The following is a 15410-nucleotide window of genomic DNA, read 5'->3' on the forward strand; positions in this document are numbered from 1 at the left end:
AAATCTGTGTCTCCACTGGGACCTGGGCCTGTACTGAGTCCTGGGGCTGGCTAGAGGAACCTCCCTGCGGGTCCTCCAACTCTATAACAACATCATCAGCACGAGGAATCACCCTCCTCCTCTTTGCTGGCCTCTCTGTCTCCCGCTCTGGCTTAGGCTGGGCTGCTGGAGCTGGGTCATGCGATAGAAGGTCCAAAGGCAAGTGATCAGCCTTCATCTTCTCCACGTTCGCCCTCAACTCTTTCACCGACTCCTTGGATGCCCGAGTCTTCCTCAATTTCTTTGTTTCCTTGGTGAGCTCCTTCAGTGCTTTTCCACGAGAATCCACAGCCTCCAATATTAATTTTTGGTTCTCTAGGAGCTTCTTCTGGTTGTCCAGAAGCTCCTTGGGAGTGTCCTCTACTGACGGTGGGAGCTGTGGCTAAGGAGGTACAGATTAGGCTTCTACAGAGGTAGACATCACAGACAGCTTAGAAGTCGCTGCCTGCATCCAGTTGTTGATACTGGCAAGGGTCTGGTTCAAACGGTGGGCAGCCAACGGATAGTCTAAAGATGAGGGGATATCTGGAAAAATAGAAGTGGAGGGTCCTGGGGCCATGTCTAGTGTGGCTGAAGGAGGCTGAGAAGGAGTCACTACAACTACTGGCTCTTCAGACTGGCCAGTAGAAGTAGGGGCTTTGCCCTTAGGATCTTTGGGTTTGTCAGGACCCTTGGTGCTGTACCAGGAGAAAGGTGCCTTGGCTTTCACTTTCACATCAAATCTGCGCTTCTCCACATCTAGATCCTTGAAATACATGGTCAGGAAATTTGGGAAAAGGGTAATTTCTATCACCTTCGTTCACTACCTATGTAATCACCCCGGACATCACATTCCCGATGTTGATCGGGTACCCCGCCATGATCGATGCCACCAATATAGTCCGGGAGATAGGTATAGAGTTGTCGTGAGTGGTGGGGTCTAGCCTACTACAAACAAATGTCACCCACCCTTTTGCTTCGAAGTTCAGGGTCCTCCTTAGAATTTTCACTCCCACTGTCAACCATGCTGGGGTGGTACCTGGGATTGCCAAGTACTCAGCTAACCACGGACGTACAACCTCCCCTAATGCTACCTTCTCTATGTACAATGTTTCATCCTTCTCCGTGAAGCCCAGGTAGTCATTTATCATTTTCCCATCAAACTTTACTTTCAAATTCCGCACCTTGGTCACTGTAGTGCCCTTTTTGATGTGGACAACATTGGTGTAGAACTCCTTAACCAGGTGCTCGTTTGCATCCTCACAATCGCTTATGATGTAGTCCCATCCCACTCTCTCTCTGAACTGTCTTCTCATATTGGGGTTGTGAGGCAAGAGGTCTCTATCGATGAAACTCCTTTCAAGAATTAACTTCCTCTTAGGCCACCATTCTCTGAACTTGTGCTAGGCCACTTCACTTACGAATCTGTCTTGCCATGCATCTGGGTTCCTTGTTCTCTCTACTCCTCCCACCATGGGCTCACCCCCTTCTTCTTTTTCTCCCCCTTCTTCTACTGGACCCTCATCGGATAGTGACGTTGTAGGTGAGGTAGAGTAGGCTTTGTCACTGCCTGCAGTTGAGCCCTCAGACGACTCAGAAGATATGTGCACTGATGCTCGGGCAGTAAGAGATCCCTGAGGAGTAGGGTCATCTGTCAGTCTCAACTTCTCCGGGAAGTCATCCATATACTCCGGGATAGAGTCAGAATCGGATGCCTCTCGGGTGGGCTCATACTCGCTTCCCGACGAATGGGAAGCAGCTCTATCAGCAGCCCTGATTGCCTTTCTTGTCGCCTTTATTGCTTCCCGAACTTGGGGATCAACCTTATCTTTCCACGTTCCCTCCCCCGGGAGGACTCAGCTTTCCCCTTCTGTTTATCGCCTCTGCCTCGTGATTTCACCATTATTTGCAAAGAGAATACAGTCTATGCTTGTTAGTATCAGCAGAGTCAGTGAAACATTGCAGAAAATTTGCAGACATTCAGAAGTTGCAGACCGCGGACCGCACAAAATGCACCGCGGACCGCACAACATCCATTGCGGTCGTGGTCCTCACTTATCAGCTTTCAGAAGTTCACCATTGCGGTCTGCACAAAATGAAGTGTGACCGTAAAACTAAGGTTTCAAGATTGCACAATTTTAGTCCAATTTTTCATTTATTAATGATCCCCTAGGTGTTGAATCGGTGTTTTTAACTAATTAGTCCTAATTTAACCATGATTAAACAAACCTACACTACAGAATTGAAAGAAAACTGGAAGAAAAAGAAGAAGAAGAAGCTACTTAAAAGAAAATAACAAAGTTAAAGGCTATGGAAAAATTAAGATTAGCAGTTAGTAAGATGCAACACAGATGATTGACAGGAAGTGAATGAAATTGTGAAATTAGGGCTTGTGTGAACAGTGCTTTTCACTATTAAAGAGCAAAGGGTCGAAAACTTTGAAATGAGGGCCTCAGGTTCTATTTATAGAAAAAGGAACTGGGGCCCATCTCACTTACCCACCGCGGACCGCACAAAATGGCACCACGGTCCGCGGTACCAAAAACTAGAAGCTTGAGGAGGCAACCACTGCGGACCACACAAAATGCTCCGCGGCGGCAGTGGTCCGCCATCTCATCTAAAATTTCACAAGCTTGATCATAGGGCGTGTTCATGAAATTGCCCCCAGCTAATTGATTCACTATGCACTGATTTGTCGTGTTAATGCCCCGATAGAAGGTCTGTTGTATCATCGCCTCAGTCATATCATTGTTAGGGCATTCCTTAACCATGGTCCGGTATCGCTCCCAAATTTCGTGTAGTGGTTTGTTGGGCTCTTGTTTGAAAGCTAAGATTTCATCCTCAAGGTTGCCATGTGCCCCGGTGAGAAAAACTTTACAATGAACTTATCCGCCAACTCATCCCAGGTATGGATGGAATGGTTGGGGAGTCTCTCCAACCAGTCAAGTGCCTTCCCCCAAAGAGAGAAAGGGAAGAGTCTCAACCGCAAGGCATCCTCGGACACATTGGTTTGCTTGCTCCCCCCACATGTATCAACAAAACCCTTGAGGTGCTTGTAGGCATTTTGATCGGGAGCACCCATGAAATATCCTCGTTGCTCCAGCAAGGTCAGCATCACATTGGTAATTTAAAAATTGCCCGCCCAGATCCGGGGTGGGACAATTGCGGCATATCCTTGGTTGGGAAGCACTCGAGGGGCCACTCTTGGAGGTGGTGGGGGAGGGTCTGGAATATTATCATTGGCATTAGCATTGGCCTGGCGGCCTCTCCGTTGTCCTAGAGGCAAGAGGCACCCCATCCTCGCCGATATCATCAACCTCCTCCCCCGGGATCACATTTCCAAGAGGGTCATTGTTGTTGTTTGCCTCCATTTTGTACCTGAATTGGCGTCAAACAATGATTAGTAACACAGAAGGAAAGAAAAGCAATACACAAAACTATTTAGATAGATAGCCAAAACCGTTAGCTCCCCAGCAACGACGCTAAAAAGTTGATCGGAGCCAACCCTACACCACAATAGAGTGGCGAGAGCACGTCGATGCAGCTTTTATCTGAATAGGTCGGGATCGAATCCACAGGGAGGTAGAAGTTGGAGTTGGTTTCCTATCCAAACTAGCAATGTGCACTACTCTTAATTGCACTTCCAATCATAGTTGGTCTTTTTGATTACTTCTAATATTATACTAATAAGATGCTAAATTAAGCTAAAAGTAATTTCTAAGGGGTTTCTAATAGGTTAAAGAGGCACTAGGGAAGTGACCCGCTCGTAGGTGGATATTTGACGGATTCTCAAGTCTAAGGCAAGGATGTTATGATGGGGATTACAATATAACCAATGCACAAAAGTTCTCACTCTATACCTCTCGGTAGTTTGAGTGATTTTGCGCAAATTGACTTTCTCAAGACCAATTGAGCAAGCAATTGAGGTTCAAGTCGGGTATTACTATCTCTAGGTTTAACCCTTTAATTGGGGCTATCAATCTCTTGAATACGCCCCAATTCCTTGTTGGACCAATTTTCCTAGACTCAAGTTCTCTTTCTCAAGAAGAACCCAAGTCACAAAGGCACAAATTAGTGTTTGCAACCACTAATTCAACATGAAAAACATAAGTTGGTCTAAATATCAAACACCCATACACATTCAAGCCTTAAAACTCAAGACCCATCAAATACCCAAACTAGGGGCTGAGCCACAACCCTAGCTAGTGGGTCTAGCTACTCATAATTAGGAAAGAAAACAAGAAATTAGATGAAGAAATAACCATAATAATTAATTACAAACTAAAATAATAGAGATTCAGTGTAATAGTAGCCCAAAATTACTCAAAAAGGATTAAAAGAGTCGTTCACGTGCTCAGCCCCAACTCAGATTACAAAAGATAACGTAAAAATTTGAAAAGAAAGTATTTATACTAGCCCAAATTTTCTGGACAAAAATACCCCCGATGAGGTAGTGCCGTCCGCACAAAATCGAGTGCGGCCGCAGTGAGGCTTCTTGGCTTTAAACTCTGCTCTCTGAACTTGGCCACCGCGGGCCGCATAAAATGCACTGCGACTGCGGTGGCTTCTGTTGCAGTCCGCATAAAAAGGACCGCGGACCGCATTGGAAATTAGCTCCAAATCTTCAACTCTCTGAACTCATTCTTTGCGGACCGCACAATATCGTGTGCGGCCGCGGTGAGTCTAGTGCGGTCCGCACAAAATGCTTCGCAGCCGCACTGCTTGGGTTTTCGGAATCAGCACTCTCTGAATCTCCTCACTACGGCCGCACCCCATTTTGTGCGGTCCGCAGTGGGTCTTGTTTCAACTGTGCTTGGACTTGTCCTTGTACTTGTGCATGTTTCACTCCTTTTGAGCTGATTTTGACTAGTTGTCGCCTTTTTTATCAAACCCTGCAAACTAGTACGACATGTAAGCCTTTGGGACTATTTTGTATACATTTGTACTCAAAACTCAAGTGAAAAGGAGTGTAAAATGAACTAGAATCCCTAGTTATCAGCAGGGCATGGCAGGGCGTGGCCATAGCATGACGTAGGGTGTCGCAGGGCATGACAAGGCATAGCCGTGGCGTGAGTCAAGGCGTCGTAGGGCATGGCAGGGCATGGCCATGGCACGGCTCAGGGCGTTGCAGGGCATTGCAAGGCGTGGCCATGGAACGGCGCAGGGTGTCGTCGGCGTGGCCATGGCACGAGTCAGAGCATCGCAGGACATGGCAGGGTGTGGACATGGCACGATGCAGGGTGTCGGAGGGCATGGCAGGGCGTGGCCATGGCACGACGTAGGGCGTCGTAGCGTATGGCAGGGCGTGGCCATGGCATGAGTCAGGGCATCGCAGGGCGTGGCCATGGCACGACGCAGGCGTCGCCGGGCGTGGCCATGGTACGAGTTAGGGCATCGTAGTGCATGGCAGGGCGTAGCCATGACACGACACAGGGCGTTGCAGGGCATGGCAAGGCGTGGCCATGGCACGAGTCAGGGCGTCACAGGGTATGGCAGGGCGTGGCCATGGCACGGCGCAGGGCGTGGCAGGGCATGGAAGGGCATGGCCATGGCACGGCGCAGGGCGTGCCCATGGCACGAGTTAGGGCGTCGCAGGGCATGGCAGGGCGTCATAGGGCATGGTAGCGCGTGGACATGGCACGAGTCAGGGCGTCGCAGGGCATGGCAGGGTGTGGCCATGGCACGGCGCAGGGCGTCGCCAGGCATGGCAGGGCGTGGCCATGGCACGACGCAGGGCGTGGCAAGGAGTGGCCATGGCAGGACGCAGGGCATGGCAGCAGGGCATGACAGGGTGTTGCCATGGATGGACATGGCACGTCGCAGGGCTTGGCAGGGGTTCTCTGAATTTTGTTTTTATTTTATTTTATTATTATAATTGTTTGGCTTATTAACTTTGACCTAGTTTTAGCATAAGAAATAAAATGCTCGTGGAATCACTAGAACCCATTTACAGATAAGGTATGACTTTTGAATCAGTGAAATGCTCGAGATCTGGTATTTAGCGTAAATGGTGTAAAGCGGTCATATTGTTATAGTTGATTATAGAATAAGCCGGGTATTTAAATTCAATTCTAATTTAAACATGTATTCCTCTATTTTAAGTTCATTGTGGCTGTATTTGAAAGTTGATGCATGATGCCTGTTCAATGCTTTAAACGAATATGAGCAGTTTAATCGAATTGAACGTACTTAATCCCACAACTGTTCATAATAGTTTTTTTTGTCAAACTTTTAAACTTTTATTTAACCAAGTAAAAATATTTACATCCTCTAGTTCTTTTGGACTCCAGAACTAGACCTATCTAATAGAACTCTCTGACTAATCAGTTAACATACTTCCTATAACAATTACATTGAACTATATTGACTAGGAAAATTCTTCAATCATTCCAGCTCTTTGTGCCACTTTGCTTCACTTTGCCCTGTGATATGCAGCTCCATTGCAATATCTTTGATCCTCTGATTGCAAGCAACTGTTTTCCCTTGAAATCTTCTTTTGTTTCTCTCTGCCCAGACATGGTACACCATTGTTGTGAATAGGAATATCAATATTTCACCTCGAGCTTTGCTGGCAGTTCTTCTTTTCAACCATTCAATCTCCTCTTCCCAGCTACCAATCTGATGTTTTTCATTCAGCCATTGTAACAGTAGAGCCCATATTGTTCTGGCATACTCACATCCAAACCATATATACTCCATTGACTCCTCATCTTTTGTTGCGCATAATACACATTCATTTGCTACTGTTACTCCCCATCTCCCTAGTCGATCAATTGTAGCCAATTTTCTATGTACTGCTAACCATAGAATGAATCTATGTTTTGGTATTGCTTTAGATCCCACATAAAGCATTTCTCTTTTCCATAATCGATGCCCTTTTACAGTCGTCTCAAATTTAGGAAAAGGAAACAAATCATAAATATCCGTATAATGCTTTATGCGCGTTCTTTAATTCATTGTCGTGATTATGTACACGTTTGCGCGACATAATTACGATTTCTAAAAATAAATCAAAGTACGCGTTCGCGCGACTTTGGCCGAACAATCTTAATAATTAATAAAGCGTGATAAATTATGTACACGTACGCGTGGCATAATTTTAACGTCCCAAATAAAGCGGATTTACACACATGTAATCCGTTTCAAAGATAAATCCATAAACGCCATAATTAAAAGCGGTAAAAAGGTAAACGTACATAGGTTCTAAAATAAGGATTTAAACAATTTAAGGTATGATCAAAGTGACCGTATTAAAACCACGGAATTCGGGAATGCCTAACACCTTCTCATGGGTTAACAGAATTCCTTACCCGGTCTTCTGGTTTTGCAGACTTTAGACAGAATCAAATTTCTTCGATTTGGGGTTTTAAAATACAGGTGACTTGGGGCAGCATAAAATTATCCCAAGTGGCGACTCTGAATTAAATAACTAATCCCATTTCATTTAATGTCACTTTAGTTGGAAAAACTCCCCTATCCCTCAGGAAAAAGTAGGTGTGACAATAATTAAGGTATTTATAGTCTTTAAGAACAATTGAAATTAAGGGTAGACTAGGAAAAAATAGTTAATTTACTCTTGAACTTCTTAATTGATAAATAATTTGAGTAGAAATCTAGGATAATACTAATTCTTTCATAATTTGCTTCTAAACCAAACGACCCCTACGAATTAGAAAAGTGTTTGAAAGTGGCAAAAGAATCGCAGCACACCCAATGTCTCATACTGAACATTTCTAAGGTTGAAATACAACCTTAAAATATCTTTGGTCGGTCAATCCACACAAGGATCACGAACTTGTGTTCCTTTGCAGAATACAGAAGTCAGATGAAAACAGCACATGAGCTGAAAATTCTCAGATTTCGATTTGTTATAGGGAATTGGGATTTCATACGGTATTTTTCCCTCTTTAAGCAAATATTAATGACAGGTCTGCTCCATTAATCAGTTAAATTACTAGTTACACTATCCTCATTCCTCTCGTATTCATTCAGGGATCCATCTGAACACGTGGCAAAATCTGATTGATTCGATTACTGTTGCTTGGAAGAAAAGTTCGTACATTGGGTTATTTGTCGACAAATGGTGGAGGAAGGAGAAAAATTATAACGTCCCCATGTGTCGGTGATGTAAAAGGGCAAAATCGTAAACTAAGAGAAAATATAAAGGGTAAAAGAGGAATTAAAATAATTTATCCCGTGTACGTAGAAAAATTGTTGTAGATGTAGGACTGTGTAGTCCAAATCTATCATCTAATTTCTCTCTCAGCATTTAACGCGGCTATCAGTTTTGGCTTTTCGGCTTTGGCACTCTTTCTGTCCCCACCCCCCCACCCCGCCCTATGAAACATCTGCGTCTTCTTTACACTGCCCAAAGAGTGTGATCACCACCTTCTATTTTCATTATTAAGCTGCTGAAGATCAATGAGCAACCAGATTCTGTGCTAGGTAAAGTTTCTCTTCCAATGCTTTTTCGGTTATTACATAGAAAGAGAAACGATTGACTGTTGGATATTAGATTGAAACTGTAACATATTGATTTTGACTATTTTTGGACTGACGCTCGTAGTTTTTGTGGCTTTTGGATCATTCACTGTTTTGAATAATTACTTGAAATTTCTCGATAGCTGTGATTGTGTCCGTGATATTCGCTGTCTCTAACTCTCTCTCTGTGTATATGTGCGTGCTTGCGATCGATGTATATTGGCTGAAACAGAGGATGAGTGCGTAATGAAGGATCAATTGAGGAAACGGATCTGAAGCTGGAGATGAGAAGAGATGATACTTTTTGTATGGAAGAAGAAGCGGAAACTGAAGTTTTGTATTGATTAGATGATGAAGTTGTACATATCGGCGACAGGAATTAAAAAACTGACAATATCGAGTTCCGCCGCCGTCACGAGCGGCGGAGGTGGTTTAAGATTGCCGGTTGGCATGAAAGGGAAGGGATCATCGCCGGGGATTCGCCGGATATCTTACCGGACGTTATTATTGCCGGCTATTTTGGTTCTCGGTTTACTTTTATCGTTACTCTTTTTCAGAATTACCTTTATCATGCTCGAATCAGCCGTTTTTTGCTCTTCCTCTATCGGTAAACTATTTTCCGATTGTATTTAATATATTTCTTTTGCTTCTTAATGTGTTTTTCGTTTTTTGGTTAATAATTTTAATTCTTTTCTATTTCTATTGTTTTGAATTATAGGTTGTTTGGGATGGAGGATTTTCGGCGGGAGTGACTCGGCTGTGGTAAATCATCTTCCTCTTTCTGATAATTTAAAATATAATCTACTCAATGTCATTTTCCTTGCGGTGATTAAGATATTCGAAATATTAGATGTAAGAATTTTTTGGTTGCCTCATCTTTTTGGGAGTTTTTCAGTATCACGTGCTAGTTTTATTATTGTCCACGTGGGAGCACCTTCAGAATTTGGATAAACTTGGTTTTCTTTTTTATTGAGTTAAAATTGTTTGCATGCTGGAAAGTGTTTTCTTTATATAAAAAATATACATCGGGTGAGGGAAGGAAGGGGAAATAGGAGAACATTACGAAGTGAAAGTATTTTGATTTCTCGACTCTATTTGGTCTAAATGCCAAATTCATACATGTTTGATAGTGTAGGAGCAACAGTGGAGCCAGGAATCTTAAAATATAAAAAGGTAGACAAAAAAATAGAATAAGGAGAGTCAATATATAACATGTATACATAAAAATAAATTTTTAATCTAGCTAAATAGTAATAATTTTTCAGCGGCCCCTTGGCATAAGGTGACGCCGCCACTGGTAGGGGGGCGTACACATGAAAAATAGTACTATCATATTTTGGAATATAAATTTTTTGCTCATCCATATTGACAAAATATAATCAAAAAGTAAATTGTCGCCATTGTTTTTCATTATAACTACACTTAAAAAGTTTCAATTCCTTACTACTTAACTTAGGTCTCTCAATATTGCAGGGGATGACACTGGAGAAGTGTAGGAAAAAAATTGTTTCAAGGGAACATGACTCTACTGAACTTAGTTTCACTCCTATACTATAATTCCTACTATAATTTTTAGCTAGCCGGGAAAACCGATAGAGTTCAACTCAAGTATTATTTTCTATTTAGTTCCAGGGATAACCAGATTTAAAGGAATTGTCGGTAATTGACATCCACTTGTTGGTTTCTGTACATCTTGCCACTAGTAAGCCACATCATGATTCATGTTTTAACCTATTATCCTGACCAGGACTAAGTAATGTTGTTCCATTTTTATTCTTGACTTTCTAGTCCCACTTGATCTTTAATGCTAGAGCATAGTATAATAATAATAATTAAGAAAAAGTAGGAGATACTGTTTCAGTACAAGTCAAAATTGCTCTTAGAAAAATCACTTTCAGTAATCCCCACTTGACGTAATTATTTAAGAGATTGGTTGGCCTTTCACATCGCTATTGCCCATTGACAGAATAACTTTACATTAATCCAATAACTACGTAATAACTGTCTTTATATCCATTATTATTACTTAACAATAGTTAATAATAAGTACATATTTTTATATCAATTTTGGTCACTTAATTTCATTAAAAATGTGGTTTGGTCTAAGTGAGTGTTTATCAACATGATTCCCCAACTTTTGTCGTTACTATTTCTGATGCTAATTTTCCTCCTTTTGACCGTACGGTGAAAAAGCTCAGAGAAGAGTTGATGCTGGCATTGCTGGAGGCAACAAGTGATGGTGAGAATGGAAAAGGAGGGATAGAGAGTTCAACTTCATTACCATCCTCATTCAATGATCTTGTGAAGGACATGACCTCTAGTGGACAAGACATGAAAGCTTTCGCTTTCAAAACTAAAGCTATGGTAACAAGCAACCTTTTACTTCCTGCTTTCCACTTTACATTTAGTTCGCTTTTCTTGCGGGTCATTTCTTTTTATTTATCAACTGCAGCCATAATTCTTGTATACCTAACGTTGTATTTTAGTTTCTATGTAGCTGGATAATAATTTTTTTTTTCCAATCCTTTTATCCGTTCCTCTTTGGTTGGAGAATCTTGAATAGAAAATGCACAGGTAGGCCACTTTGTCACATGAATAATCAGACTGCCTGCAATGCTCCATCACTCAAGCATTGGTGCGTGTTTGTTTTGGAATGCGTAATGGGCCCAATCCACTTGTTGGCCTTGGCCCTCTGTTTAAAAGTATTCTCTTTACCTACCAATAATACGAGCTAAGACAATCCTATGATTGCAAATGTTCTGTAGTTACAACTTTAGTAGGCATCTACATTAAGCAATTAAATTACTGGGCACTAAAGTCTGAGCCATAGTTTCTAAAAAATATCAATTTTCATTTAGGCCTTTTGGTTCAAAGGATTCGGTGGGTTATCCCGGGATAGATTTTGGAATTAAATTTATCATGTGTTTAGTTGAAGGTATTACCTAACACCTGTATTATTTTTATACAAAAACTATTAATAGAACTTATCAATTATAGAAGGTGTGATAGTTTTCAAGGTTATAGTCCTGGTTTTAATCCCGGGATTAGATATCCTGGTTGCGAACCAAACGACCATACCATACCCTGCTTCTATATCCTGAAGCCGAGTCTAAAATGCTGAGAAGTCCAAATCTTTCTTTACCAGTGGAGGAATAAGCATCTTGTAGAAGATTTTTGGCTGTTTGGACCCAAAGCTATCTGAGCCAGTTTTTGGTAATGGCTAAAGAATATTGAACTAGGAATAGAGTCAGTTCTGATGAACAGATCCTCACTCTGATACCTTGCGAGAAGCGATATCCACTGATATATAGGACTAATAGAGGAGATCAAAGAGAAGAAATTAGTATCAACCGAAACCAGAATCTCATTTAGGTTCTTCTCTAAAACAATTTGAATCATTCTAGGATGTTAGAAACTCGTTGTTGGCCTTTCCTGAGCTTCGTTTCCACATTCTACTTGCATTGTAGTTGAAAATACGTACTTGGGACCTTGTTCTTTCCGGACACTTCAGACTTCAGTATCTAAACTTATTCCTAACAGCCCAAGACCAAGGGAAAGCTACACTATAATAGACCAACCTGAGGGAGGGGGTTCCTGTTCCTCCAAAATTCCCAGCATAGCATAGCTTTATGACCAAATAGGGTATGTTTGTCAGCAACTCGATTGCTCAGGTTTTGACATTTCAAGAGTCTCTATATGGAACTTCAAAGTGAGATTTCGAAAATAACAATCACTTCACTAACTTTTAAGTGGACATGACTTTTTTTCTTTTAACTCGCTGAAAATTTCTCGATTATAGAGTAGGTCATAGCAAATTAAATGGAGCACCATTGTATTGTTATAAATATTTGAAAAAGTTGTATGCTTCTTTCCTTTGTTTAGATAGTGAAGATGGAGCAATTGGTAGAGTCAGCTAGACAACGCGAGTCTATTTTCTGGCATTTAGCTTCTCACGGTGTACCAAAGGGCATACATTGCCTATCTCTCAAGTTAGCTGAAGAATATGCTGAAAATGCTGCCGCACGTTCTCGCTTGCCTCCCCCTCAATATGTTTCACGCCTCACTGACCCTTCCTTCCATCACGTAGTTCTTTTAACAGACAACGTACTTGCTGCGTCTGTTGTAGTTTCCTCAACCATCAAAAGCTCAAGTATCCCAGAAAGATTGGTATTTCATATAGTTACTGATAAGAAGACATACACTGCAATGCATGCATGGTTTGCCGTGAACTCAGTTAATTCGGCTGTCCTGGAAGTAAGAGGATTGCATCAGTATGATTGGTCTCATAAGGTGAATATCGGGATTAAGGAGATGATAGAGATCCATCGATTGATCTGTGGCCACAAATTTGACCTCATGAAGAGGGAAACTTTGGCAAATGAGTATGAAAATGAAAAGGATTTGCAGTATCTACGGCCTAGCTGTGCATCCCTTTTGAATCATCTGCGCATCTATATCCCCGAGGTAATTACTTAATTTAACATTGTTTTCACCAACAAAATGATGATCTTCATTAAGGACATTCAATGAATTATTGTTTCTCATATAATTTCATGGGTTCACAGCTCTTTCCAGATCTGAACAAGATTATATTTTTGGACGATGATACTGTGGTACAGCATGATTTATCATCTCTATGGGAACTGGATCTCAATGGGAAAGTTGTTGGTGCAGCTTTTGACTCGGGCTGTGGAGATGGCTGTTGCCCTGGAAGAAAATACAAGGATTACTTCAATTTTACGAGTCCTGTCATATCATCTAACCTGGATTATGATCGTTGTGGGTGGCTTTATGGAATGAATGTCTTTGATCTTCAAGCTTGGAGGAAGACTAACATCACTGCGACTTACCATCACTGGCTTAAGCTTGTAAGTATAGATCAACCTGAATAAGTCGAATCAAAATATTATAACTTGCCTTGTTATTATTAGTTCTAAATGCCTATTATAAGGGTCTCACGAATACTTAGGATGTGCATTATGCATAGCTGCTGCTGTAGAATGTTTGAAAGTTTAGCATTTTGTGTTGATTATCATGTGAAATTACACGATTGCTAGCTTATATATCTTCAGACAGGTTTTTCATGCTATCGAAAACACTTATCAATGAGGGGTTAGCTCTTTGTTCATGAAACATGTCGAACACTCAATCTAATGGCAATCTAGCGGTTTTATCTGTTCTCATTTCGTTTAAGAAGTTGCTTTAACAGTGTGTTTTGACGATGTCATGACTTTGACATCTTAATACTATTTTGTAGAGCCTCAACTCTGGTTTTGAATTGTGGAATCCTGGAGCGCTTCCACCTTCCCTGATAGCTTTTGAGGGTCATGTGCATCGGATTGATCCTTCATGGCACATTGCTGGTTTAGGTTATCGATCTATTATGAATGTGGCAGAGTCTACACTGGAAGACGTAGCTGTTGTACATTTCAGCGGACCAGCCAAGCCATGGCTTGAGATTGGGAGCCCTGAGATACGAAGCTTATGGATTCGCCATGTAAATTTCTCAAACGAATACATTAGGAAATGCGGAATTGTGGGGTGAATGGTTAAGGGACATAGCCTCACTTTCAACGTGAAATATATCGTAATTTAGTCTTAAGATATATTCTGAGTTGGAGGGAAGAAGGTACAGCCTTCAGTCTCCGATCACACCACTGTAGTCCCTGTATAGACTAAGCTAGCGTGCCATACACTACACAGGCTAGATGTTTGACAACTTTCGTGTATTAGGTTGATAGATATAAAGCTATTGTAAAGTCTTTTTTCCACGTTCCCTTACCTATAATAATATCTTTCTATTGAAGTCATATGTAGCTTAGTTTCGACCTTTCTACGAAGCTCGGAAGTTTTCTAAAATAATATTGTTATAAATAGAATTCTATTTATGGTGAATGTCCATATTTAGAGAGATTCTAGGGTTTATTACTTGTGGCTAAGTCAACCTCTCTCTATAAATAAAGGGTTCTATTCCATTGTAATTCATCCCAAAATTCAATAAGAATTCCTTCTCTCCCTTTCTCTGCAATATTGTTCTTCTACTTTTATTGTTTTATAACACGTTATCAGCACGAGATTCTACCGTCTCAAGAAGCTCTTTGAGAAGATTTAGGTAATTTTTCTCCTCTTTTTAATTATGACTGACATTATGAAAAGAAAGTTTGTTGCCCTTGAAATTTCGGGCAAGAACTATATGACATGGGTGTTGGATGTTGAAATCCATTTAGATGTCATGGGTCTTGGAGACGCCATTAAAGACAGAAATAAAGCATCCACCCAAGACTGTGCTAAGGCCTTGATTTTCTTGCGCCATCACCTTGATGAAGGGTTGAAAATTGAATATCTCACAGTCAAAGATCCACTTATTTTGTGGAATGGCTTAAAAGAAAGATATGACAACTTAAAGTTGGTCACTCTTCCACAAGCACGATATGATTGGGCTCATCTGAGGCTCCAAGACTTTAAGTCTGTTTTTGAATATAATTCTGCGATGTTCAGAATTACTTCTAAATTGAAACTCTATGGAGACACTATCACTGATTATGATATGCTTGAAAAAACATTCACAACGTTTCATGCCTCCAATATGGTCTTGCAACAGCAGTACAGAGAGAAAGGTTTCAAGAAGTACTCTGAGCTGATTTCTCTTCTCCTTGTGGCTGAGCGAAACAATGACTTGTTCATGAGAAATCACGAAAAGCGACCCACTGGGTCTACACCATTGCCTGAAATGGATGAGGTGTATTCCCATTATGCTAAGCGTGGAAAAGGCCGTGACTCTATTCGTAGTCGTGATCGTGGTCATGGTCGTAGCCGTAGACAAGGAAGAAATTTTCCTGGTGTTAATCATCCCCCAAAGAGAAATAACTACCAAAAGTGGAAAGGGAAAGATGAGAACCCAAAAGCAAATG

At 41.4% G+C, this 15410-nt stretch overlaps 2 protein-coding genes across 3 annotated transcripts; one reads left to right on the forward strand and one right to left on the reverse strand.

The window, feature by feature from the left end:
- Positions 1-6402: 6402 nt before the first annotated feature.
- LOC109209786 lies at positions 6403-6870 on the reverse strand. Its single transcript, XM_019373124.1, has one exon. The coding sequence runs from the start codon at positions 6868-6870 to the stop codon at positions 6403-6405; it is 468 nt and encodes a 155-aa protein (XP_019228669.1).
- Positions 6871-8252: 1382 nt separating this feature from the next.
- Positions 8253-14309, forward strand: LOC109209784 (probable galacturonosyltransferase 15). Of its 2 annotated transcripts, XM_019373119.1 has the most exons (7): positions 8253-8463; positions 8732-9106; positions 9218-9261; positions 10693-10863; positions 12382-12963; positions 13065-13367; positions 13757-14309. In XM_019373119.1, the coding sequence occupies exons 2-7, from the start codon at positions 8848-8850 to the stop codon at positions 14042-14044; spliced, it is 1647 nt and encodes a 548-aa protein (XP_019228664.1). In that variant the 5' UTR covers positions 8253-8463; positions 8732-8847; the 3' UTR covers positions 14045-14309. The 2 variants fall into 2 exon arrangements, with proteins under 2 accessions (XP_019228664.1, XP_019228666.1); XM_019373121.1 differs by lacking the exon at positions 8253-8463 and having other exon boundaries at positions 9087-9106; positions 10698-10863.
- The last annotated feature ends 1101 nt before the right edge of the window (positions 14310-15410 follow it).

The sequence above is a fragment of the Nicotiana attenuata genome, unplaced genomic scaffold (genome assembly GCF_001879085.1).
Source record: "Nicotiana attenuata strain UT unplaced genomic scaffold, NIATTr2, whole genome shotgun sequence".
In the NCBI taxonomy this organism is placed as follows: domain Eukaryota; kingdom Viridiplantae; phylum Streptophyta; class Magnoliopsida; order Solanales; family Solanaceae; genus Nicotiana; species Nicotiana attenuata.